At 36.0% G+C, this 24,965-nt stretch overlaps 3 protein-coding genes, 1 long non-coding RNA gene and 1 pseudogene across 6 annotated transcripts; 2 read left to right on the top strand and 3 right to left on the bottom strand.

Moving 5' to 3' along the window:
- The first annotated feature begins 1,218 nt into the window (after window positions 1–1,218).
- LOC137723750 (wound-induced protein 1-like) lies at window positions 1,219–1,980 on the top strand. The gene has a single exon (XM_068462942.2). It carries the CDS (start codon window positions 1,328–1,330, stop codon window positions 1,790–1,792), a length of 465 nt encoding a protein of 154 aa, XP_068319043.2. The 5' UTR covers window positions 1,219–1,327; the 3' UTR covers window positions 1,793–1,980.
- Window positions 1,981–3,118: 1,138 nt separating this feature from the next.
- On the top strand, window positions 3,119–3,898 carry LOC148697594 (uncharacterized). The gene is made up of 2 exons (XR_015961253.1): window positions 3,119–3,505; window positions 3,582–3,898. It is a non-coding gene; the product is annotated as an uncharacterized LOC148697594 (long non-coding RNA).
- Window positions 3,899–4,723: 825 nt separating this feature from the next.
- LOC137722106 (uncharacterized) lies at window positions 4,724–6,667 on the bottom strand (annotated as a pseudogene).
- Window positions 6,668–7,500: 833 nt separating this feature from the next.
- PAP28 (purple acid phosphatase 28) lies at window positions 7,501–12,176 on the bottom strand. 2 transcript variants are annotated; one of them, XM_068461644.2, is made up of 5 exons: window positions 11,624–12,146; window positions 11,384–11,531; window positions 9,830–10,248; window positions 9,003–9,481; window positions 7,501–7,768 (listed from the first exon to the last, which is right to left on the bottom strand). In XM_068461644.2, exons 1-4 carry the CDS (start codon window positions 11,879–11,881, stop codon window positions 9,017–9,019), a joined length of 1,290 nt encoding a protein of 429 aa, XP_068317745.2. In that variant the 5' UTR covers window positions 11,882–12,146; the 3' UTR covers window positions 7,501–7,768; window positions 9,003–9,016. The 2 variants fall into 2 exon arrangements, with proteins under 2 accessions (XP_068317745.2, XP_068317744.2); XM_068461643.2 differs by lacking the exon at window positions 7,501–7,768 and adding an exon at window positions 8,478–8,709 and having other exon boundaries at window positions 11,624–12,176.
- A 2,588-nt stretch (window positions 12,177–14,764) lies between these two features.
- LOC137723455 (uncharacterized) lies at window positions 14,765–22,570 on the bottom strand. Of its 2 annotated transcripts, XR_015961782.1 has the most exons (25): window positions 21,842–22,570; window positions 21,646–21,717; window positions 21,516–21,559; window positions 21,329–21,440; window positions 21,141–21,212; window positions 20,975–21,037; window positions 20,578–20,655; window positions 20,379–20,471; window positions 20,050–20,169; window positions 19,809–19,886; window positions 19,482–19,691; window positions 19,346–19,393; window positions 18,771–19,019; window positions 18,224–18,306; window positions 17,880–18,124; window positions 17,597–17,665; window positions 17,452–17,516; window positions 17,169–17,338; window positions 16,930–17,008; window positions 16,173–16,428; window positions 16,042–16,087; window positions 15,594–15,702; window positions 15,421–15,483; window positions 14,914–15,142; window positions 14,765–14,848 (listed from the first exon to the last, which is right to left on the bottom strand). XR_015961782.1 is itself a non-coding variant. In XM_068462653.2 (24 exons), exons 1-24 carry the CDS (start codon window positions 22,163–22,165, stop codon window positions 15,050–15,052), a joined length of 2,841 nt encoding a protein of 946 aa, XP_068318754.2. In that variant the 5' UTR covers window positions 22,166–22,292; the 3' UTR covers window positions 14,765–15,049. The 2 variants fall into 2 exon arrangements, 1 of the variants encoding a protein (XP_068318754.2); XM_068462653.2 differs by having other exon boundaries at window positions 14,765–15,142; window positions 21,842–22,292.
- Window positions 22,571–24,965: the final 2,395 nt, after the last annotated feature.

The following is a 24,965-nucleotide window of genomic DNA, read 5'->3' on the forward strand; positions in this document are numbered from 1 at the left end:
GTATTGCAAGAAGAGATCGAGAATCAAAGAAACGAAGCAAAAAAGAAGATCGAATCGGTCGTGAGCCAAAAGGCAAAGGATACCATATAGAAACTCAGAGTTCTTGAGAGAGAGAAAAGAGAGAGTTTTCTTAGAGATGAAGAAAACATTATTTTCTCATTAATTGATAACTGCATAATACAATCACATATATATAGCCTTTGGCTATTGACTGTCAACTAACTAAGACTAACTACATTTGTAACAAACTTATAACAACTAATAACAAACTATAGTCATGATGTGGCATCTTCATCTTTAACATGACAGTTCAAATACGATAAAGATGTATAAATACTATGTCTAGTTTTATTTTGTGAAAAATGTATATATATGAGCTATATTTTTGTTTAGACCAAAAAAAAAAAAAAAATAGAGAAAATTGTTCGATGATGATGCACAGGTAAAGTTACATGAGCAACTTTTCAGTGTTCATTGGCAATTCTATAGCTAAAAAGAACTACAACCACCTCTTTCGTTTTGTCCCACAAAGCATAGAGCCTTATCAATATTTAAATGTCATTATATTTAATCTCATTAAAAAAACATATTATCATTATCTAATAAGCCGAAAGGAGAATAATATCTCATTCTAAATAGTAGATACATCCATTATTTTTGGAGCAATTCCTTACTATTGAATCATACATGTCATGAAAATAAGCGTTCACCACAAATAGTATATTCTCAAGAAGGCTACTTAGCTCTTTACTCGTGCTGTATATCTTCTTATCCGTACGTTATGATTTGAATAAAAAAAAAAATACAAACATGTTTACTTATAAGGATTGAATTTGTAAGAAATAATTAACTGAGCATATCATTCTTATTTATGTGCTTAATAATAATTAAAAAGAAAATTACAGGTATAAGTTTTGATGAGTTAAGAGACTAATGATCATAAATTTTTAATTGATGGATCATTACTACAATTAAATAAAAGTTAAGATACTATTACTACAATTTTCTCAAATAAATCGCTAAAGCAGATAAAAATTATACAAATATAAAACTACGATGTATTTGTAAGAAGAGAGACGATGACCAGTCACAACTTAACAGGGATCTAAATATTTTTTTTATTATTCTTAAACCATAGCCATGTAACTTCAGGCTCCTCGTTTCGCTATAAATAGTGGTCCAATAAAGCCATATTGTCATGCACCCAAATTAGAGAGCAAAAGCCAATAATATTCTTCGTTAATTCCGCTAACTTCCTATCCTCTCCTCACCCCCAACACCCCCCCCCCCCCCTCCTCTCTCTCTCCTCTCTAACAATCTACCAAAAATGCAGAACAATCTCTCTCTCCTCTCTAACAATCTACCAAAAATGCAGAACAAGGCAATTGTTGAAGCTCTCTACAAGGCATTGTCACACGGCAAAACAGACACAGTGGGAAAGCTTCTAGCCAGTGACCTAGAATGGTGGTTCCATGGCCCCCCAATGAGCCAGCACATGATGCGCGTGCTCACAGGGAAGTCCAGCCACACTGACTTCAGGTTCGAGCCCAGAAGCATCACAGAGATTGGAGATGGTGTGATCATTGCCGAGGGATGGGAAGGGGCCAAGGCCTACTGGGTCCATGCGTGGACCCTCAAAGATGGGTTGATTACGCAGTTCAGGGAGTATTTTAACACGTGGCTGACTGTGAGGGATCTGAAGCTGGAGGGGTGGGAGAGCTTCACTGTGTGGGAGAGCATGCCGAATGACCTATTCCACCGCTCCTTGCCAGCCCTATTGCTTGCTATTTAGAATTTTAATTAGAGGACTTGATGTTGTGAATTAGCAAGAAAAAAATATGGGATATGGAGAAAAATTAAATAAAGGGTACTTGTGGTTTGGAGGTTTGAGTTCGAACTGTGCATGATTTGGATGTGTTAAGAAAAATTGAAGTGTAGTTTATCGGATGAAATGGAACAACTCGTAAAAATGTTTTTGAAGATCCAAGTTTCGTTCTTGATTAATGAAAACATTCTTGGTAAAAACAAATTCCAATTTGTCATTAATAAATTCAAAATTTTACTTCTAAATATGAAATGAATGTCTCTGATGAAATAATAATGATCTATATGATGGTGATTTCACATAAAAAGATACGCCAATTTGCTAAGATGCGTGACTCTAAAAAAATGGGTATTGTTTTATAGTGAAGAGATACATCACTCAAATATTGAACTGGATACGATGAATGTATAAAGAGGTACAATCCTTGAATAGATGGTTACACTCTATAAGGATTACATCCATTCAACAAGAGTTACATATATTGAATGGTAACATTTGGTTGTCTATAAATAGGTTTGTAGTCAAACCATTTCATTTTATCCCAACTCAATTGCCTATTAGAGTCTCGGAGAGAAATCTTCCAATGTGATCCCCTTTAACCGACTCTCCCAACAAACTAATACGACCGAATTCTTAAGTTGTCATCCCATTTTAATGTTTCATAAGCTTGGTTTAAGCACTTCAATTTCTTCAAAATGGAACCATTTATTTAATTGTTTGATGAATTGTTGATGTCTTAGTTTGTACGATCTTTTTAATGATAAGAATGTCCTGTGTTGAGAAAGAATCTCACATTGATGGGAGAATGATTTTGCATAGGCTTATAAGTAAGTTGGGCTACTCTCTATATTGCTAATTGGTTCATGGTGAAACCTAAACTTTCTTCGTGGCTTCACACGACATATGTTGTCCACGTGTTAAGCTTAAAAATTGGCCACATGTGAGGGACGTGTTGAGAATGAATCTCACATTGATAGGAAGAAGAACTTTGCATGGGCTTATGAGTAAGTTGGATGCTATTTCTTATATTACCAATTAATTTTATGGAACCTCAACTTTCTTCATCCTGCACCATAGGCTTGAACCTGAGTTTACTCCTCAGCAGCATCACGACCATTAATTAGGGGATTTTGCGAGTTGTCACCAAAATCATAGTGATATTAGCTCTATGCATGCATATTTTGTGTGGTTAAAACGGAATAAAGATGTAGTTCTCCTTTATTTACTGCAGTAAAAACAAGCACAGTAAAACTCCCATCTTTTTCACTTATCAGAAAAAGTCCGCCTCTCAAACTTTCTCTCCGAGGTGAGAGATTTTCTCTTCACACGGGATTCATTCTCACTGTTTGTGTAAGACTTTTAAACCTATGTTTCACCAGTGGCACTGGCCCTAGCTTCAACTGGGGTCGATTTTCGTGTCCTCTTCTCTCCCTTTTCCTTCTTCTCTCTTTGCTTTTACTATGTTTCTCCTTAAATCTAGTCTGCCCAATTCTTCTAACCCTAAGGGTATTTCTCATCCCGGCTATCCCATGGTCCAATCTTCAGCTATGTTTCCTACTAAGATCGTGTGTAGAGTTTCGGAGTTTACTCCGGCTCGGGTGTTTCCAATACCACCACTTTCTCTTTGTTATCTGCAGGTTCTGGCAGTGTTGCTTGTGGGTTTCCTCAAGCTTCATACAGGTAGTTAGCTTATCTCACTCTGTTACCGACTATCCCCTGCTTATATGACTGTGCTCAAGTAACTTTTCGAGGTCAGAGATGGCGTTTGGTGAGGTATTACTCGGCGACGGTGGATTGGGTTTTGCTTGAATGGACTGGAATGCTGATGGTGGAATGGCAGTGGAAGCTTCTCAATTTCTCGGTTGCATTGCAATTCTTTGGGCTTTACTATTTCTGTGGGCTCTTTCTCTGTTTGTTTGTTTTTTAAGTCTTAGGCCCTTTTTTTGTTTGTTAATAGGTGTGTCTTGTGTCTTGTTTGCTTGTAATTTATGTGGTGGTTGTTTAATAAAATCTCCTTTTGACTAAAAAAAAAAAAAAAAATACTTTTATGAAAAAGGTTTATGCTAAGTTTATTTGTCTTTATAGCCAAAATGATCCCTAAAATTTGCATAACACATCACTTTGGTCCTTGAGATTGAAAATCAATAGAAATGGTCTCTGAGATTGTCCACCATTCATTATTTTGGTCATTCCGTTAAAAACTCCATTAAGTGTCCTGAGCTCTTGGTTGAAAATTTAGACAATTTTCAAAACTTCGTAACTCAATCGTTTCTTTACCAAATTTGACCCATAATATATCAAAATAAAGATAGAAAAGTGTAGAACATGATTATACCTATTTGGAAGCCAAATGGTTGCCGAAGTTGGCCGGCAAACAGCCTGAAAAGTGACTGATCTGCGCAAAAACTGGAAAACTTGCCGGAAACTGGGTAAACTTTAAACGTTCATAACTTCTTCAATACTCAACGAAATCGAGTGATTCAAAAACGAAAATCATACTTCTCAATGAGATAAAGAGAATGATATCATTCTTGAGGGCTAATTCGCCGTGGTTTGGCCGGAAAATGGCTCGAAAGTGGCTAACTCGAGACCAATATAGTCACTTTCGTGCCATTTTCCGGCCAAACCACGGTGAGTTAGCCGTCGAGAAAATAAGGATATTTATTTCGGTACTCCCAATTTATCTTTTGATACCTTTGATTCTCCTATGATAAAATAGGAGTAGCGATTTCGGTATACCCTGTTTAGCTTTCAATACCTTAAGTTCTCTTCTGATAAAATAAGAGCAGCAATTTCGGCCCCCCAAATTGCGTTTTTCATAATTTTTCTACACACAACAGTAGTGCCAGAGGGTGCACTGATTGCCAAATTCTCTACCCGTGAAACAAATTTCCAATATGTATTAAAGGTGCAGTATACTTTTATAGTTCATTGCAACATACTACAGGTAAAGTTGATTGAAGACATACGAGAGGATATGATGGAACTGAGGAAGTATATATTAAGATTCAAACAGATTTATGTTTATCAAAAACACATAATAGTGCCTGCACTCTTCCGAGAGCTTCATCACTAGTTCCTTGCTTTTTATGTCTTCGGTTCGATATTTTCTTCTCTCTGTATTTTGGAGGAAACAGGAGCTTCATCAAAGTCTGTTACTGCAGGCTTTCCACAGCATAAGTTATTCGCCGGCAAGTTGAATCTCTTCCTCATTTGGATTCTCCAGAAGCCACCGTACAGCAAACCAGATATACAAAACGACAATGCCAGTTAAAATCAAGGCTTCTCTTGCAATTTCGTTGTCGATATGGGAGGCAGCCAAACTGAGGATCCAAAATGGGGCTGTGCGGAAGAGGAGAAATGTTGCAGTGTGCATATACATGTTGCCAAATCCAAGCCTATCGGTGTTCCACCTGAAAACACAAAGGAGCAGAAAAAAGAAAGATGTGATGTTGCAATATCATCTTGAAAATCAAATAAACCCCCTCTCCATTGGGGTTCAAATTCAGCAATCTTTTGCTCATTTCTAGATTCAAATGTTCGTTTTGTGAGAATATGATCCTGCGATTCGCTATCAACTTCATACTCCGTGCCAAGGGAGCTGACAATGCAGTACACACCTGCAATTGCAGGAGCAGCAATTGCAACTGAAAGGCAGATACCAACACCAATAGGCGGTCGCTCAGATCTTTTGTATCCCAAGTTAAGCGCACACAAGGCATACTGAGCAAAGCAATCCAGATGGAGTAACACAACAACGACCATAATGTTCATCTGTTCACGGGGCTTGTAAGTTCCGTTCTTACAGTATATCCTTTTCGGGTGATGGTAAACATTCATGAGAGTGAAGAGAGCATTGAGAATTTGATTGTTAATCTCATGCCACTCATTTCTCTGTGACTGCGTCGGTAGGACATGGTTTAACATTCCTGTCATCACGAGAAAAAGGATTGCTCCGGAGACAGCAACACAAATTATCCACAAAACGAGTGCCATATTCAGATGATTCTTGATCCATTTTCTGCAGATTTTACTCGGGGATGGCCAATCAATCTTCTGAGAAAGAATCCCTTTGAAACTTTTTCGAAAACCTTGCCTATTTGAAGAAGGTGCAGTACTTGATATTTCATCTGTTCTGTGACCTTTTGTCACTAAGTAAGCCGTCCCCTTTGTGATTTCGAAAAACAAAGCACATTGTTGTCATCAGCCTCGTAACCATCTTAGTGGTACTTCACTCTCAAGTTAAGTCTTTAATCAATCTCTTTTATGCTATCACCATAGCTGGAGTCACATTGCAGCTAAAACTGAAATTTATACAATGAATCTCTTGCATTCGGAAAGAAACTGCAATTCAGAATGCTGAACCAGACTGTACCTCGATCGGTATCTTTTACAAGTTCATGGAATCACGTTCAATATCCTAATATTGCATCAGATATTCAATGCCAGAATCCCAAAAATCATAAACATAAGATGAAGAGTTCAAAACAAACAATGGACAAAACTCAAAAAAATTCCTTCTTGTAAAAGAAGATTACAAACTAAAAATTCATTCGCCATGGAAGTTGAATCACTACACTAGGCAAGGCTAAAGTAGACATCACTAGGGCGAAAACCCATGATCAAATTCATTGAAATCCAGAAAAGAGAGAATTGTTACCTATGAATTCAAAAGATCTTGCTGTGGCTACTGATGATCAGAGAGGAACAGTAGAACACATACATATCAAGTACATTGATGTTGAAATTTGTTGTCTGTCTTCTGTCTTTACCAAGTCCTTCACAAGTTCCGGTCTTTCAACTGGTGACATATGTCATCCCAGTTCCCACCAAAAAAGAAGGATAAAAAGATCTGCAGCTTACAGACAGCGAAAAAACAGTTTAATCTAACCAAGTTCTCGAGAAGTGTTTTGACAAACCTATTACCGGTTTGAAATGTCTTCGTGCATTCTAATTATCTGATGGAAAAGTCCATCGAGGGAAAATGGAGTGAAGAAAGTTTTGGATTGTTTTGCAGGATTTAAGAAAAACAGCACAAAAACTAAGCTGCATCGATTTAATACCACGGTCGCAACTGGCCTTTTGGTACCAATGGAACGCAGGGAATGGAGTGGAATATCAGTCGATATGCTCCCGCGTTTCTCATCCACTAACCTAGAGAATTTGATCTTATCTGTCGAAACAAATAGGCGCTCATTGTTGCTATCTTTTGGTCCCCGAGGAGAGGAGAAGACTAGAAGCTTTGAGGTTAATTCATAGCATGTATTACGTTTGGTATTGATTAAGTAATGAGATCTCTTTTCCCCTCAAATCTTTGTTGATAGTAACAACTCCCAAGTCTGATTGCTGTTCACTGTAAGATGAAACTCTAATTCTTTCGAACCCAAAATCTTAACGTTGATTTGAGCTTGCTTTTGCAGAAAGCACTTCTAGTCAGAACCATATTTGCTAAAAGTGATTTTAGTATTAACTAGTAGAAAATTTTCATGAAACGCATGCTTCTCCAAGACGTGCGTTTAAAATTTTCTACAGAGTGCAGTTAGAAGCACTTATGCTTGTCGAAAATCACTTTTAGCCCTTATAGGACCAATCTCAAACAGGGCATTAGTGGTTGCAACAGATCGGATCCTATAATAGCGGTGACGATATATCTTGTCTTAGGTAGTGATGATATCTTAGTCAGAAGCACTGAAAGGATGACATAAAATGTAGCCCAAAAAGTTCATCCACAATCCAAATGAAACAAAAAAGGCATTTCTTTTACACAACATTCGCCTTCTGAATGTAATCACAGCATGTTATTCATTAAAACAAACAAATATTTACATGAGAAAAAGAAATGAAAACCGCGTAAATTTGCCTGACAGTTGTGAAATTCTGATGCTTTTGCCTTAATCAAGTTTGTTTTCCGGTTGACATTACTATATTACAAACATCTTCTCACTGCATAAACAACAAACATGAACATTGAGTGAACAAATACATATGGTCATTCCATAAGGTCACAGTTGAGAGGGGTACCCTCCAACCCAAATAAAACAAGTTTATCAAGACGAAAACAACAGAAAGATGTCGACAGTAATTTACTAAGACGTATAAACTGTCACGTCCCGATCCTGACATACGTTCAAGATAGACACGTGACGTTACTAATTACATGTATATCTAACATACCCCGCCTCCGGGATATGGCAAAGCTTAACTCGAGAATCGAATCACATTGTAATTTTTCGTATACTTTATGGCTGCATCTAGCCTCCTCGTTAGACTGCCTACGTACCCTAAAAGGATATCAAGCCATTCGTAGTTCACCCTTCGCTACAATTTGACATACATCACAATCCGTTCAAGCCGAAAGGCATAACATTCCTCAATCAATCATTTGGACTTGACAAGCATGAATTATTCGATTCAAGCTACATAACGAGCCCACATGACAATCAAGGTTTATATTTCATTCATCATATAAATCACTATGTTTCAACATAAAATCGCAATTCATAGCATGTAATATATCAAAGAATCAACAAAGCACAATAGTGTCCTCTAGTCACATTGATCAACTAATCTAATCGTATTAATAACAATCATATCCAACGACACTCCACAATCACGTCAATTAATCAAATCCATGAATCAAAGATGCACGGTATTAACGTCAAACTACGTTAATCAATCAATGAAATAACATATCATTTCACAAATTTAATTAAAGAACCGTACATAATTCCCCACTTGGATTACAAGTAATAACATGGTGAATTTCATTTATATTCACAAGGTCTACTGTGGGTGCTCCCCATTCACTCGAATCTAGGGTCGGACTAACCAAGCAGTGTACAGAAAAACTCGTGAGGGCACATGGGCAGTTCCTCTGCTAGTGCCTGAAAATTGAAACGGACAAGAAAAATGTCGACCTAGTTAGCAGTTCCTACTTCCTTAATACACATGCTCACTCTAAACAGTATTGCATTTGATCATCCTCTTGTCAACAGGTTTTAAACTTCCTCAACGGTTTGAAATACCAATTTTTTTTTTCAATTACCAATGAAGAGTGATTATTTGAATAATTACGTGTTCCCTCGATTGCAATGCAAAACCAAAATAGTTCGATTTAATTTCCACTGCAGGCTCAAAAGTAACCCTCAAAAGAATTTTTTTAGTAGAAATAGGATACCTTATGAATCGGGACTATCCTGATGGTTCATATTTCCACAAGACTTGCTCATCAATCTTGCTCAGTTTCTCATCGTCAAGACGCTTCCATGTCTTAATCCTCTCAACGCCCATCCAGCCTTTCTTTCCCTTCCCAAGTTCTGCCAATATGACCCTTGCTCTCCTTGGCCACCTAGCGTTTCCATAACCATGGTACCCGAAGCCCCCACCATAACAAAACCAAATACCATCAAGATTCCCGCAGAAGTCATTGGTATGATCGTGTCCCATGAACACGGCTTTCACATCTCCCATGGATACAAGGGTCTGCAAAACTCCTGAGTTCACTTTTGAACATGCCACAGCCTCCTGAAACTGGCCAACAATCTTTTTGTACCACAGCTGCCGGACCTCTGGAATTGGGATATGAAAAAATACAAGCGCTGGTGGTTTGTCCGGAGGAAAAGCCTCTGCTGAGCGATCTAGATATCCAATGTGGCCCTGTTAGTATGTTTCTTGCAACATGTTAATGAAATCTAAATCTAATGAAACCTCCCTTGTGGGGAAAGGACGAACATGATGAGCAAATCATACAAAATACAATATGAACAACTTGATGCAGGTATGGAATTGCAATTTTGCAAACAAGAGTGGGGGGTTGTTAATGTTTTTTGAAAACATAGGGAACACATTTCCACTAAATACGGAAATGAATATGTGAATTTTAATGAAAATTTCACTTTACCAAGCAAGTATGAAAAGTTTCTCAATTCAATTCATAATCACCAGAACAAATGAAACAAAATGCAGCCGCATTGTTCTTATGCATTGTATTTGTTGAAAGTATACCTGAAATCCCTGAGAAATGTCGCGAAGCCAATGGAGTTGAGATTCCTTAATCCAACCATAAGTTTGAACTCCTTCAACAGTTTCCCTGTCTCCACTGTCAAGAAAGAAAAGATTGAGGATGCTTGTGTTTGCCAAATAGGATCCCAGGGCACCATATACTTTCAGATCATAATTGCCAAATCCATCAATGTTTTTCGCGCTTCCTCCTTTAGAGAGATCCTCAGCTAATGGATTAACTTGCGAAACTGAATAATCCATAAGTGAGATAAAAGACATCAGTTCCTCACGTGTCATCGTAGATTCTTGGTCGTGGTTTCCTAAAATTGCTGCCCACGGAACTCCTGAATCAATGGCAGGACCAAATGCTCTAAGCATGGATTCAGCAGCATCAACAGAGCTTGACCCGAATATATTATCTCCTGTTTGCAAGAACCGAGTCAAAACCGATACTTGTGTGTGCGTCTGCAGTTGAAAGTTGGGCCATAACACATTGTAAACTATAAGTACAGTTGGCTTTCTTTTCAGATAATTGGTGCCTACATTCACTTAGGAACACTTGCATAACTGAGGAATTAAGTTTACCGGATTATGGCTTCGTTGGATGCATGAATTGGGTGGGTTCAATATGGTTACCATACCAAAATCCTCATACGAATTATCATACCAAACTTTGGTATGACAAAATCTAGTATCATTGACATACCAAATTTCTGTTTGTCATAAAATCCGGTTGACATGTATGGTGATGGTGTTGTACCAATTTGCTATAGGATTATTTTTTTGTTCAGGCCCAAAACGATTTTTGCTTTATACAACCAAGATTCATCATTATTTCACACACATTTAACGAGTCAAACCATACATCAAGGATTATAGATATTAGGGTTACAAACCAAACCAAATCAAATAGAAGTCGAAGACTTCAATTTGCAAACTAAATGAAATATATTAAAGATAAATGTTAGTAATTAGTATTATATTACAATTCCCTCTATATATATATATATATATACACACGGTAGGATTTGGATACCAATACCATACCAAATATCTTTGGTTCGATAAAATTACCATTTGGCATACAAAATGGCACAAAATCGGTATGGTAATAGTATGGTACGGTAGAATGGCAAAAAATTCTGTTCCTAAACCAACTAAGGCCACATTTAACTTTTTGCCACCTCGTAAATAATGTGCTGCATGAAGAACTTAGGCCTTGGTATAGAAGGTAAAAAAATATGACGGTCCAGAGGCAAGAGCTGCACCTAATATATAACCTAGAGATAATCAACAAGTTTTAGTTTTAAGCATTCATCCTTGTGTGGACTTTGATGTGACTGTTTTTCTTGGTTTAGATGTTTAATAAGCTTTGATAACCAATTAAGTTGGTTTAGCATCTTAATCAAATTATCATGGAGCAATATCCACAAAAAAAAAAAAAAAATATATATATATATATATATACACCTAAAAACTCAGACAGCCAACCAAAACAAAAACAAAAACAAAACAAAAAATCATAAAACATATGTCGGAGAAACAAAAAAAATGTACCTGTAAAAGCAATGAAATGAGGCTTCTCAGCTTCAATCATCTTCCTCAGGAAGTGGGAGGTGTTGAGATCAGAACACCGGTCAAACTCGGAGTCCAACACATCTCGGCAGCGAGTCAACCTTCCATTCCCGTAATGCATATCAGCCACCTTAATTAACGAAAACCCCATTAAAATCCTAATCATTTAGTTAATCTTATAGATCATACAGTATAAGCATAAGAATACGATGAGTAAATTACCTGCAGGATTTTGAAGGTTCCGTCGGACCGGAAACGAAGGGGAAGATCTGGGCTGGTTTTTTTAACCCTGACAGGCCGATGGCCGATTAGCAAATTGTGAGAGATTTGGGATTGAAAAAAGTAGATGACTGAGCAGAGGAATGACAAATACAGGACCGAGTGTTTCCAGTTTGCTGCCGAGGACGATTCCACTGAAGAGTCAACATCTTCGGACAGCATCTGGTATTTCAAGTTTGCTGCCGAGGACGGCGATTCCATTGAAAAGTCAACGTCTTCGGACAGCCTCGGGTGTTTCCAGCTTGCTGCCGAGGACGCCGATCCCACTGAAGAGTCAACGTCTTCGGACAGCGTCGGATTTGCGGGCTGTGGGATGGCGACCAGTGAGGCAGGGGTGGCCGGCTTAGTGGCTTTCAGGGCTGAGTGGATTGGGGTGGGCGTGGTGGGGAGGGGTGGAGACTCGGGAGTTTTGTAACAACAGACCCGCAGCCATCTAAAATAGCCTCTTTGAAACAAATAACAAGTTAACAACAGGAATGTTTTTAACTTGTTTGGTATTTCTAACAAAAATGTCAGCCATTGTAAACAATAAATTGTCGGTTTTATTTTACAAAATTCGTTTCTCTAGGCAGTTAAGAACAACAGAAATAAAGTGAATTTCTTACATTTTACAACTACTAGCCTCTTACCACACGCTAATTTTATTTTACAAAATTTGTTTGTCTCGGCAGTTAAGAACAACAAAAACAAACTGAATATCTCGACATTTTACAGTAATTAATCTCTTGCCACATACATGTGCGTTTAGCAATTGACTTTTTTATAGTAGATTATGCCTTTTAAAATTTTTAATTAAATAACTAATTTATAATTTTATTAAAAACTTACTTTAAAAAAAAAAAAAAAAAAATGAAGCATAACCATGAAACCACTAACGTGGGAGTTTTTAGTTTTTGTTATTTTTTCTCCAAAGTTCTAAATTTTAAATTTATTCAAAATTAAAATTTGATAAATTACTTTTTAACTCTTTCTGGATAGGTTACGTTTTCATATCAGATTGGTTCTTTGAGAAATTAATATTGGCAATAGATAGGCGTATTAATAGAATTTTTTTTGTCAACTAAAAGAGGGTAAAAGACTATTTAACAAAATAAAATTTTGCTATTTTTTGTTTAAACCTCACCCACAGGTGATTTTAACAGCTCTAATATTTAAAAAAAATTAAAATATATACATTTTAACATCTTTATATTGTTCACTTATTATTTTACATTTCAGCTTAAATATTCTACAAACATACACTTGTTGCTCCATAAATTGTAAATCCGCTTCCAAATACATTATAAAGATGTTAAGTTGAGACTTTCCGTTGAAAGTTTTGAGTGTCGAACCCCATTTGACAATGTTCTAGGACTCACTATTATGTTTTTCACTTATTTTTTTAGTTTTCGGCTCAAATATTCCACTAAAATGCATTTGTTGCTCAATAAACTGTAAAATTGCTTCCAAATTCCTTAAAAAGTTCAACTTAATGCTTAGGAAAAATATTTTGCGAAGATAAAAAAAATTTGTCAAAAAACATGGGTATTAGGCGGGCTCGACGCACACAAAATGAGATGGACTCAGCTCATGCAGAACGAGGTGAACCATGACACGCAAAACAAGGCAGGCTCTGCTCATAGAAAACGATGTGGGCTTTTAGCATGGAAAATGCTTGTGCATGGAAGGAGGCAGGATACGTCGCACAAATCAAGACTAGCCATGTACACAGAAAACAAGGCTGGCTCTGTGCACATCGAAACGACGCGGTCTCCGTGGACACAAAAAAGGGCGGGCTTCTGACACGCAAAATGATGTGGACAACTCGTATGCAGAACAAGGCAAACCTAGGCACACAAGACAAGGAAGGCTTCATGAACACAGAACAAGGTGAACTCCCTGGGCTCAAAAAAAGAGTCAGGCTCCACACAGGGAAAAATATATTTTGAAGAACATGAATATGATAGTTTGTTATAGTGGTAAGAAAAATTAACAAAAATGTAAAAAAATGATTCAAATTCTTGGGGTGGCAAAAAATCACTCGTGACTTTGGCTGGCACAATGTCACCAATCATCGTTGTCTCGCTTATCAACGGAGACTTGCGCTAAAAGATAGGAGGTCCCATATGAACAACTTAGCGTGACTTTCTGCCACCCTAAAGAATTTGAATCATTTTTTTTTTCCTTTTTTTTCTCTTAACACTACAACAAACTATTGTATTTATGCTTCTTCAAAATATACTTTTTCATGCAAAATCTACTATAATATATATATATATATATATATATATGAATAGTTTGGTCTCTGGTGTATAGTTTCTCATATATTTTGTTTAGTTTTTACTTGTATATGCCATGCATGACTTTCTGCCACCCTAAAGAATTTGAATCATTTTTGTTTTTTTTTTCTTTCAATTTTGCTTACGACTACAACAAACTATCGTATTCATACTCTTCAAAATATACTTTTTCATGCAAAATCTATTATAATATATATACACACACACAAACCCTTTATGCAAAGGGATACTCATTTTTTTTTTTTTATAAAAATAAGGATTAGTAGTGAGGTCTACACTACATCAAATTTTAACAATCTAAACCGGCTATTTTTCAAGTTGCACCTTATAGATTATCCTTACAAAATAGTAGTCAAATCAGAAATGTTTAAGACATCTAATTGGGTTCAAAGAAATTAACGAATAATTTGTTATATAAGAAATAATAAAAATGGTTTCGGATTGAATTGAATTTTTGCAAGGATATTGTATGAATCGAGGTTCGAACCTTGAAGTCCGATGTGGAGTGAGCCCCACACCAAACCCCCATATTTTGAAAATATGAAGATCCCTTTGCATGGCCTATATATATATATGAATAGTTTGGTCTCTGGTGTATGGTTTCTCATATATTTTGTTTACTTTTACTTGTATATTGGATTAAAACTCATTGCTTCCAAACAATTTGTGCATAATTTCAAAATTGCCCTTCTCTCGTTAGGGATTCAACAGAAAAAACAAATTCACAACAAAATAAAAAATACAAAAAACCACCCACCTAGTGAGACTATGAGTGGTTAGCAAGTTTATTATTTTCTAAAATATATTTTTATAAAAAACAATAATAAATAAAAAGGACTAATTGCCAGACGCCAGTTGACATTACAATATTATTACAAACATCTTCTCACTACATAAACTACAAACATGAACATTGAGTAAACAAATACAATATTATTACAAACATCTTCTCACTACATAAACTACAAACATGAACATTGAGTAAACAAATACATATGGTCATTCCATAAGGTCACAGTTGAGAGGGTTCCCTCCATCGCCAATAAAACGAGTTTATCAAGACGAAAACAACAGAGATATCGACAGTAATTTACTCAGGCGTATAAACGGTCCTCTCTAATGCTAAATCAAGCAGCTTCCGGAAAAACTCATGAGGGTACAAGGGCGGTTCCTCGGCTAGCGCCTGAAAATTGAAACGGACAAGAAAAATATCGACCTAGTTAGCAGTTCCTCCTTCCTCAATACACATCCTCACTCTAAACAGTATTGCATTTGATCATCCTCTTTTCAACAGGTTTTAAACTTCCTTAATAAGTTTGAAACACCAAATTGTTTCGAATGTGTTTCCTCTAATGGAATGCAAAACCAAAATAGTTCGATTTAGTTTCTGTTGCAGGCTCAGAAGAATATTATCGATGCAAAGTAACCCTCGAAAGAAAATTTTAAGTAAAAATAGAGTACCTGATGAATCAGGACAGTGGAAGGCGTCATTCCAGGCACTGTGTTGACCTCTATCATCAAGACCTTCGGAAAGAAATTGACAACAGAATGAAAATGAGTTAGCAAATAACATGCGCACAATTCTTGCAGAGTACTCCAAACTCGATCAGTTAAGCAGAGAAAAAACATCATACCTCTCCACTGTCCACGTTGACAAATGCATCAATCCGTGAAAATCCTTCTAATTCAAGACTGTTTGCAATTATTTCGATATATTTTTTACATTTCTGCAAGGCCTCGTTGCTGATTTAAGAGGGGAGAAAGAAATTAGACTAATGATTCGAACATGCAAAGCTCAAAAAGGAAAATAGCTTTTTAAAACGCGAGAGAGGATCATACAATATGAACGGAATAAGCAACGTATTGTGGAAGTTGCATTTTAAATGAAATCAGTCAGTTTAGAATAAAATATCCAAGAATGACGCTGAAACATCTGGCGTATGAGAAAAAGTTTTACTGCCTATGTATGGACCTATTTAACGGCAGTTTCTACACATCTTTGACTCGAATAACAGAATGCAGAACAGAGAACGAAGAGCACCACTAACAACAGTGACAGGAGGATAAAGGTTCTGTACAAACCTAATTATAGATGATGGAGGTGGAGTCAGATTGATGCCAGTCCCACCTGCCATATGCAAGCGACTTATCATTAATAACATGTAAGCAGGAAATTAACGAAGGGGCAAAGAAAAAAATCAACAAAAGATTACCTTGGAATTTCTCCTCAAGTGTTAAAATGTCACCACTCTCCCTGACTGTGATGCTAGGAGTCAGCGAGCGCATAGATCCTTGTGTTCCAACAACTCCAACAGTTATTTCAACCCATCTACTCTCTCCGCTCCACAAGATCTGATGCCCCTTTTCATTTCTAGATTTTGATGAAACAATTATATTATCGGTCCTGATAAAAGGCTCGAAGATTAAGAACTCTGGAGGGGGATTTGGCATCTCAATTGTTCCATGCGCCTACATCAGAAACCAAGATCAAACTTGAAGGTGGTATACAGTTTCTATAAAATGGCTAAATAAAATTAGAAGAAGCAATATGATATATGTGTGTGTGTGTGTGTGTGTGTGTGTGTGTTATACATAATTCGTATCTCTCCAGCTAATATCACCTACTAATCCTAGATAAAGATGTTAACTTCCAAGACAATACACACTTAGTGAAGAAGAGTGACAAGGCTTGTGAATACTTGGAGGAAGCCAGAGAATGGAAAGACTTGAATTAGCATGGATCTCAATCACTTAGAGGCAGTCAAGCCAAATGTTGTACAGCCTAAAGGACAAGCTACATTCTACTTTCTCATGGTTATTGATAATAGTCGCAGAAAACATGGAGCAATATTTTTACTTTTTAGTGAAAAATAATATAAACGAACATTTGTAACAAATATATCTGAAATGAAACTCCAGAAAGAGATAAGAGGCCATACTGAGAAGATCTACAATTAAACCATTTTATACCTTAGAGAAACTATTAGGAGGAATCCGGTGAAGACAGTCTTCCAATGCTTTTACATACACTAAAAGGTCTTCAGCGCAGCTGCATGCAAAAATAAATTTGACCCGAAAGAGTACATCATAACTCCATTGCAGGACAAGGCAATTATGGTATTGAATGCATAAAGAGCTTACCAGTCTATTGACTACCATTGAACAAAACATAATTAAAAAAAGGAAAAGGTAAACAAGGATAAACCTACCATAACCTTCCAACCCCCGTTGAGCATCCATCTCTTGCAGGTTTAACACATAATGTTTCACAGTGAAGCTTTGAGGTCAATTCATGCCATAGATTTGGTATTGATGAACTAATGAGATCTTCTTTTCTCCTCAAATCTTTGTTGATAGTAAGAACTCCCAAATCCGACAGCTGTTCATTATAAGAGATCAGAATGCTTTGTTAAGTAGCAAAATATGTGGGTCATACAAACACAAACTATCAAAAAAGCCAAATTCATCTTCTTGGACATTTAATTAGCATACATGATTAAGAGCAAGGGATGTTGCAAGTTTGTCCATACAAATCTTTGATGCCATCACCCCAGGACCTTCAATTTAAAGATTAAAAGGATGGTTAACAACAACAAAAAAGACAACAATGTCCTCAACCGAGTGGATTAGAATGAACCTGTATGTGGAATCCCTTCAGCCTCCAACAAAGACTGAAGTGTGCCATCTTCACCAATGCCACCATGCACTGTAAATAACATTAGATAAACCTCGTAAGTATTTCTGAATCTTCTGATCTCTAAGCACAGTTGCATAGAGCCTAGTCACACTCTAATAAGTTGTTCTTGATTCTCACCAATTCTTCTCATAGAAATGGTAATTATGTTATACTGTACTGATATAATGGAGAGAATCAAATATCATCATTCTACCACTAGCAGATAATGGTTGGCAAAGAAAACCTGAAAGAAAAACTGTAGCCTGAACTTCCTTGGCTAGCTTGATCCACTGTTCAACCGATAATTTTATGGGCAATTCATCAGTGATATCAAATCCCGTAAACCAAGAATGTTTCTTCAAGCCTTCTGTAAGATCGTGAACAACTCTGTTCCTTAAGTGAGATGTATGAGCAACTCGGTCTGGTTCAATTGCCTCTACGCATGCATCAAGAACTTCCTCTATGGTGTGTCTCAGAACAAGAGAGTAACTGTTCACAAAGAAACCTAATTAAATGCTATGAAAGCAGTGTTTAGGGGACTTGTACTTCAAATAAATGAGAAAACTTTCAAGAGAGGGAGAGACTTACGGTAAAGACCAAACGGTTCTGGAACTCAAATCAACCTTGTTTTTGACAATTGTGGGGGCAAGCAAACATGGAATCACTTCAAGCTGTAGGCAACAAGAATGCCAATTTTAGACAAAATCATACTGTCATGCACTTGATTAATTAAATAATACTTTCAATGAAAATACACTTATCTACAGACAGAGTGAATTAGTTCTAAATCATTAAGTACTGAAGATAGTCTCAAGAACTTTGTAAGAAGCTGCCAAAACTCTTCAAACACAGACTCAAAGATTTGATGAAATGTTCCTCTTCTAAATGAAAACAAATGACAAAAGTTATAAGTTTTGAACGAGTGTAAAAGCTAGTTGACTCATGGTTATACATTCAGCAGTTTAATTCCAAAATAGGATTTCTATCCAAATCCTACTCCATACTTCTATGTATTGTCATGAAAATTCAGTCAGTGTCTCCATTCTAAACATTTCAAACCGCAACTTCAGCATATCAAACCATTAAGCATATTGTAAACTAAAAAAACTACGGTCCCCATGAATTGGATGCTTACATCGTCAAAAGCTTGCAAATTAAGCCAAACGTTTGTTCCGCTGATAAGAGATACCTGTCTCTCTGACGAGTCTCCTCCAAAAATAACAAAAACTTTGCGCTTACCCTTGCAAACTGGTTCACTACGCAGTGAAGTTTTTGATCTTCTAGGAACATGATCTGATGCACTACAAAATGGTGCAAGGTTTGGATACCGCGTACAAGCACGACGGATTATGCTCCGGAGAATATTTGAATGAGAAAATCCAACCTGGATCCAAAATGGGGCTTTCAGGCAAGGTCGTGGCACCAAAAGGATTATTGTAACAAGTACTGAGTGAATGGAAAAAACGAATGGTGTGTGGGCTGGGGAGTATCATGCATAACAAGCTTTTCATGATTTGCATGCCATGTATTGCCTATACTCTAAAAACCATTCTTAAAGGAATGTTTAACATTTTCATAACAAATGCTATTGTAGTGATTAATATAAAATATTAAAATATTATGATCCTGAACAACAACAATCAGTTACATGGTCACACCATAAAGAAGCTAAAATGACTCCCGTTACAAGACAATTAAAAACAGGATAACCTTCGAGGCTTGCTGAAATAAAAAGCTGGTCTGCTCCATCCCACTAATCTGATGAATCAACAAAGAGAGTGTTAAAAGATAAGAAGGATCAACACCTGGAATGTATATCATTGAGATTACAAGACACCACTCCTACCAGGTTAATGTCAGTATAGAATATTGTACCCATGTCAGTCCTTCCGAATTTGCTATCTGACATTGTTGGTACATGAATAGAATTAGGGAGAAACCATCCATCAATACGAGCAAAGTCACGAAGACCAAGCTTTCTGAATAACTGAGATGCTCCTTCTCGAATACTTTCGATAACGCCAATAGGAAAACGAGGTGGGGTATGATAAGCAACCTGTTTGGCAATTTATATACTAAAAATCAGAAAGATGAACTAGCGGTCTAACACATATCGTGTGATTCTGTAAGGTCTAGAGGTCTAACACATATCGTGTGATTTTGTAAGGTCTACCTGTTGTGTTGGAAGATATTTCCTCCTGTAGTTGAAAATTGCATCCTTATCAACACTGTCATGGAATTGAAGTTCTACCTGGTCATTTTAAAGACTAATATTAATCCAAATATTCATCGTACAGTAGTCCCTATTGCATACGTAGTATACCTACATCCTCTCTACACAGTGAGGATGATATTTCAACCAATTAATTCCAATACAATGAAATGAAGCAAATGCAATCATGACTCATTCATACCTCGCTTGGTAGTAATACAACAGGATGGGAATCTAATCCAGACCCCACATCAAGAACAATCGCTGTAAACTCACTCCCTCCTTCAAGAAATATTTCTACAAGGACTTTGGAGTCAATTCCCTATCATACATAAAAAGAGCACAAGTTTCATGAGAAATGCTTTTTACTAAAACCTTGTTCTTGCAAAACTAATATCAAGATATTGCACCTTCTTTTTCATAAAAACTCATATTCACATTAACTCGGTCCAACTTCATGTACACTACTTAAATTTTCTTGAAATATTTACAAGAGTTCAAAAAGGACAAAAAAGAAACAACGAAAACTACCTCTGTAATAATTGCATTAGCCTGGCTAAAAGTATCAGCCACACCATATGCAACTGTAACACCAATGCTTGATCCCGCTCGTGCTGGTTTTACCTGAAACAAAGTAATAAAGACGTTATATCTTATAACCTGACCAAATATAAAGTATCACACTAAAAAATGGGTTTGTTTACATTACAACACTAGATATGTGTCTTACCACAACTTTCCCTGACTCAACATCCAGTCGATTTCTTGCAAACCATTTTGACAGTTCAGATTCATCTGCTTCACTTCCCTACAGGTCATTAAAGTCAGAGAAACTGAAGGAGCAAGTACATCCAATGCCAAAATTCACAAAAATGTAAATAAATATCCGAGTTAAAGTCCTTAAAAACCAATATCAATACTAAAAATCAGTGACAGAAACAAACATCAACACGTCAACTAACGATGTCATCACGCATGGACACAGGTTGTGCAACTTACAGAAGACTACCCGGTCTAGGTTGTTGGAAATGTTATGAGTTAGTCACGTACTACTGTACAGATGTTAATCCCTAGTGTCTCTAGAAAAAGCACATCTATCTAGATAAAGAAAATTTTAGCTAAAGTACCTGTACTAAACAACTTGGTACTGTTATAAATCCTTGTTTGCTGAGCTCCAACGAGGCATTGTACTGCGATAACTCAAAATCACACAGATATTGTCATCTTCTTTCTTTTTCCCTTACATATGTATGTTTATTGAAATAAAAATCACTGTCGATTGTCATCTGATACCTTATCGAATGCTTGGCAACATTCACTTGACCCCGTGCCAACAAATGGAACGTTATACTTTTCCAGCAGCTCCTGCAACATCATGTGTTCAAATATTAAATTCCAAGGGAAGAAACAGAAAATAAATGCACCGTTATGTGTATATCTTGAAAACTTGCAATGGTAGTAAAGGTTATGCTATAATGCACCTGAATGCCACCGTCTTCACCAAATTGACCGTGTATGACTGGGAACACTATGTCCACAGAGCCAGCTAGATGTTCAGCGAAGTCAGACAAAGACTGGAAACCTTGGGCAAGGCTACAGAAACAAATACTTGGGCAGATCAACATACAAGGTCACCTAATTCCAAACTTCAAATACACAAGATTTTACCTTTCGAGTTTGAAATCAAAATCCGCGGGAGTGTTTGAGTAAACCTATATAAATGTGCAAAATTAACAAACTCTAGAAGATCAAGTTACGAAATTTTCGAATCAATTAATGCATTTTTACATAAACGAACCTGAGCAGGGGATATTGCAAATGCATTGAGGCCAGCGTCAATGTAATAGCAATTCACATGTATATCACCTCCCTGTTTCAAATTCAAAGCAAACAATTTACTCACTCACTATCTACTTCACTATTTTCTCAGCATCCAAACAGAACCTATAGAAAATCACAGCCAGCTCTACACTCTATAGTGAAGAAACTCTTACCTGAATGTGATCGAGAACTGATCGAGCCGAGTTGAGAGAAATCCCACGCTCCGCCGGGGGACCTCCGCAAACGACGCCTACTCTCAGAACGCTACCTTTCTCCTTCTCTTCTACCTCCTCTCCCCTCTCAATAACTCGACCGCCCACCGCCTCCGCAGTGGCGCGTGGAACTCCGACGCCACGCCACCGCGTCATCGACGAAGCACAGCTTCTCTTCAACCGCAAGAAATTGAAGTTCTGGGTGTACAGCAGCGAGCTCCGAAAAGCGTCGGTTTGCTCGGAGCGAACTGAAACAAGGCCGGAACCAAATGCGATCGTCGCCATCGGGAAATGATCGTCGAGTCGGAAGCGGTAGTGAGTGAGTGAGTGAGTGAGCGAGCACAGCCAAATTGCCAAATTTTGGAGGGAGCACGCCCTGCTTGTTGGCGGTTGGTGTTGCCGTTTGCCTTTGTAAATTGATTTTAATTTCTGCAAATTAAAAATAATAATAAACATAAATATGTAATCCTGCTCACTAATTTTGTTTTGATAAAGGTCTTTTGGATTAATTTTATGAAAACAGTTTTGTCTTATTTTTTTTTTTTAGTGAACTGCTAATTTAATTTCTGAATTATCACGTGAATGAAAATTAAAAAGAAAACTAATGAAAAGGTCTTCAAAACTTTTATTTTTAACCAAAAAACCTTCTACTAACTTTATTTAATGGTAAAGACATAAGAGAAAGAGAGAAAAAAATAAAGGATGATGGGAATCTGAGTCTTCATATCTGCAAATTATTGGAATATTATAATTTAGTTATGATCATTTTGCAAATATATTGATAATTTAGTTGTTCTTGTCTGTGTTTTGGAGGAGGGACAAATAAGTGGAAAGGTTTGGGAATTTCAATAGTTAACGAAATTAAAAATAGCTGCTTATGAAATTGGGCGAGACGGTATTTATGAAATTAGGCCAAGAAAGAAATATTACTTATGAAAATGTACTAATTACTATACATTATTTATAAAACTGGACAAGAATTAGACACTATTTATAAAACATGACTAAGAACTAGACACTACCTATGAAAGTTGACCAAGAACTAGGCACTATTTATGAAACTCGACTAAGAATGAGACAATATTTATGAAACTATACCAATTTCTATACACTATTTATGAAATATGACCTAATAACTAGGCACTATTTATTAAAGTGAACCAAGAACTAGGCACTATTTATGAATCTGAACCAATAAATAGTGTAGTACCGTTTAGTTTCATAAATAGTAAAGTATTGTTAAGTTTCACAAATAGCGTAGTATTGTTCAAGCGCGGATCCCGTGAGTCCTTTTTTTTTAAATATTAAAATTGTGTCATTTTCATTAAAATTTAAGTTCTTTTGTCATCTTTATTAAAATTTAAAGGTTTTTTTATTAAAATTTAAGTTTTTTTTATTAAATAAAGTTATTGCATGATTTTTTTGTTAAAATAAACTTAGCCCAAATCATTTTCATGAAAACTCCCAAAATTAGACTCCTAAACTATTTTTTTTTAATATAGAAAAATTAGTTTTTGAATTATAAGAATCTGTCAATTACATCCCTAATATGAGATTCGAAGCTACTATATTCAAATTTTTGTTAATTTAAGCTAAGTTACTTGCATGTGATATACATTGGAGGGTAGATTGGTAATTTTCATAAAGAAATAATGTATGGAGTTAACTTTAGAGGATAAAATAGACGTTAGATTCACAACCTATATGAAATGTTAAGGGCTTACAGGTGACAAAATGACGGTATTACACTCTAAAGTGTGTTAAGTGACTTAAGTTGACAAAAAATAGTTAAAACAACTTTGAATATAATATTATGGATGAAATTAGCAAATTTTAATGAATTTAGAGACTTATTTTACTAAAAAAAAAATTTAGAAACCTAAATTTCATTAAAGTGATAATTCAAAGAGCACTTTATTTTATTTTATTTTATTTTATTTTGTCCAAACAGTTTTGTCTTATTCTTTAAGGGAAAAAAATCACACCATTAGTCCTCACCTATCACATAATTTTGTCGTATTATTAATTTAATTGCCATCATTAGTTACTTTTAATGTAATTATTCCACTTTAATTAGAAAAGTTCAGGAGTGGTAGAGTGAGGATTTAAGCCGTGGCCCAAAAGGATGTGGATGAGGGAGCAAATCCATAATCTTTTGGTTAAAATAATCTAAAATTAGTTCTAAAATGGTGGAGTGAGGTTTTAGAGCAAATCCAAAATCTTTTGGTTAAGATAATGTAAAATCAATTCTAAAATGTTAAACTGATTGAAATGAAATATCAAAAATTGATACATATATATATATAGACAATATATCGATGAGATATTGGCTACAAATTGAAAACTGATCATTAAAAAAACGGTTTCACCCTCAGTGAAATTATGAACTCGGGCTCAGACTCAAATTAAATTAATAATATAATATTTTAGCAGCTAGAGACTGAAATCAAACCATTTCAGCTAAAAGCCCAGGTTTAATTAACAAAATATAAACTGAAAACTTAACAAAAAATAAAGGAAAATGTTATTCAAACATCTATTTTTACCTCTTACGAATCTTTGTTAATTTTTTCATTAAGAGGAATGTGAAAAGTAAAAATAGATATGTAAATACAACTACCGAAAATAAAACATACTCTAAAAAAGTTTAATCAGGAAATAAAATGGTAAAAAGAGATAAACAAAAGCATAGGCCGAACCCTTGAAAAAACCCAAAAATTGGGTCCAACTTTTATTTGAGGGTGGGCAACATGGATAGGCCAGGTTCAGTCGGAGGATCCAGAGTCCAGAATGTTGTGGTAAATGAAAGTCTGACATTAGGCCCACACTTAAAAAAAATAAAGAAAAATAATTCTCTAAGAATTTTGTTAAATTCCGAATGATCCTATAACCCTTTGAATCATGGGTTTTTATCACCTTTTGTCTTGGACACATACAAAACTCCTCATTTTCGTCCCTTACTTTGAAGGTCTATAAAACTACCTCACGTTATAAACCACACATCAATTTCGTCCTCGTTGTTAATTTCTGTGAAAAATATCATAAAAAATGAATAAGGAGTCATTACATCCTGAATTTTTTACGA

This window comes from Pyrus communis, chromosome 4 (genome assembly GCF_041283825.1).
Source record: "Pyrus communis isolate YQ-2024b chromosome 4, ASM4128382v1, whole genome shotgun sequence".
Classification (NCBI taxonomy): domain Eukaryota; kingdom Viridiplantae; phylum Streptophyta; class Magnoliopsida; order Rosales; family Rosaceae; genus Pyrus; species Pyrus communis.

Coding starts and splice junctions, on each gene's coding strand:
- LOC137723750 (XM_068462942.2), top strand. CDS start 1,328: ATGCAGAACAATCTCTCTCTCCTCTCTAACAATCTACCAAAAATGCAG.
- PAP28 (XM_068461644.2), bottom strand. CDS start 11,881: ATGGAATCGCCGTCCTCGGCAGCAAACTTGAAATACCAGATGCTGTCC. Junction 11,532..11,623: donor GAACCTTCAAAATCCTGCAG/GTAATTTACTCA, acceptor TCGTTAATTAAG/GTGGCTGATATGCATTACGG. Junction 9,482..9,829: donor ACATTTCTCAGGGATTTCAG/GTATACTTTCAA, acceptor ACATACTAACAG/GGCCACATTGGATATCTAGA.
- LOC137723455 (XM_068462653.2), bottom strand. CDS start 22,165: ATGGCGACGATCGCATTTGGTTCCGGCCTTGTTTCAGTTCGCTCCGAG. Junction 21,038..21,140: donor GTTGCCAAGCATTCGATAAG/GTATCAGATGAC, acceptor GAGTTATCGCAG/TACAATGCCTCGTTGGAGCT. Junction 17,666..17,879: donor GGCTACAGTTTTTCTTTCAG/GTTTTCTTTGCC, acceptor TGTTATTTACAG/TGCATGGTGGCATTGGTGAA.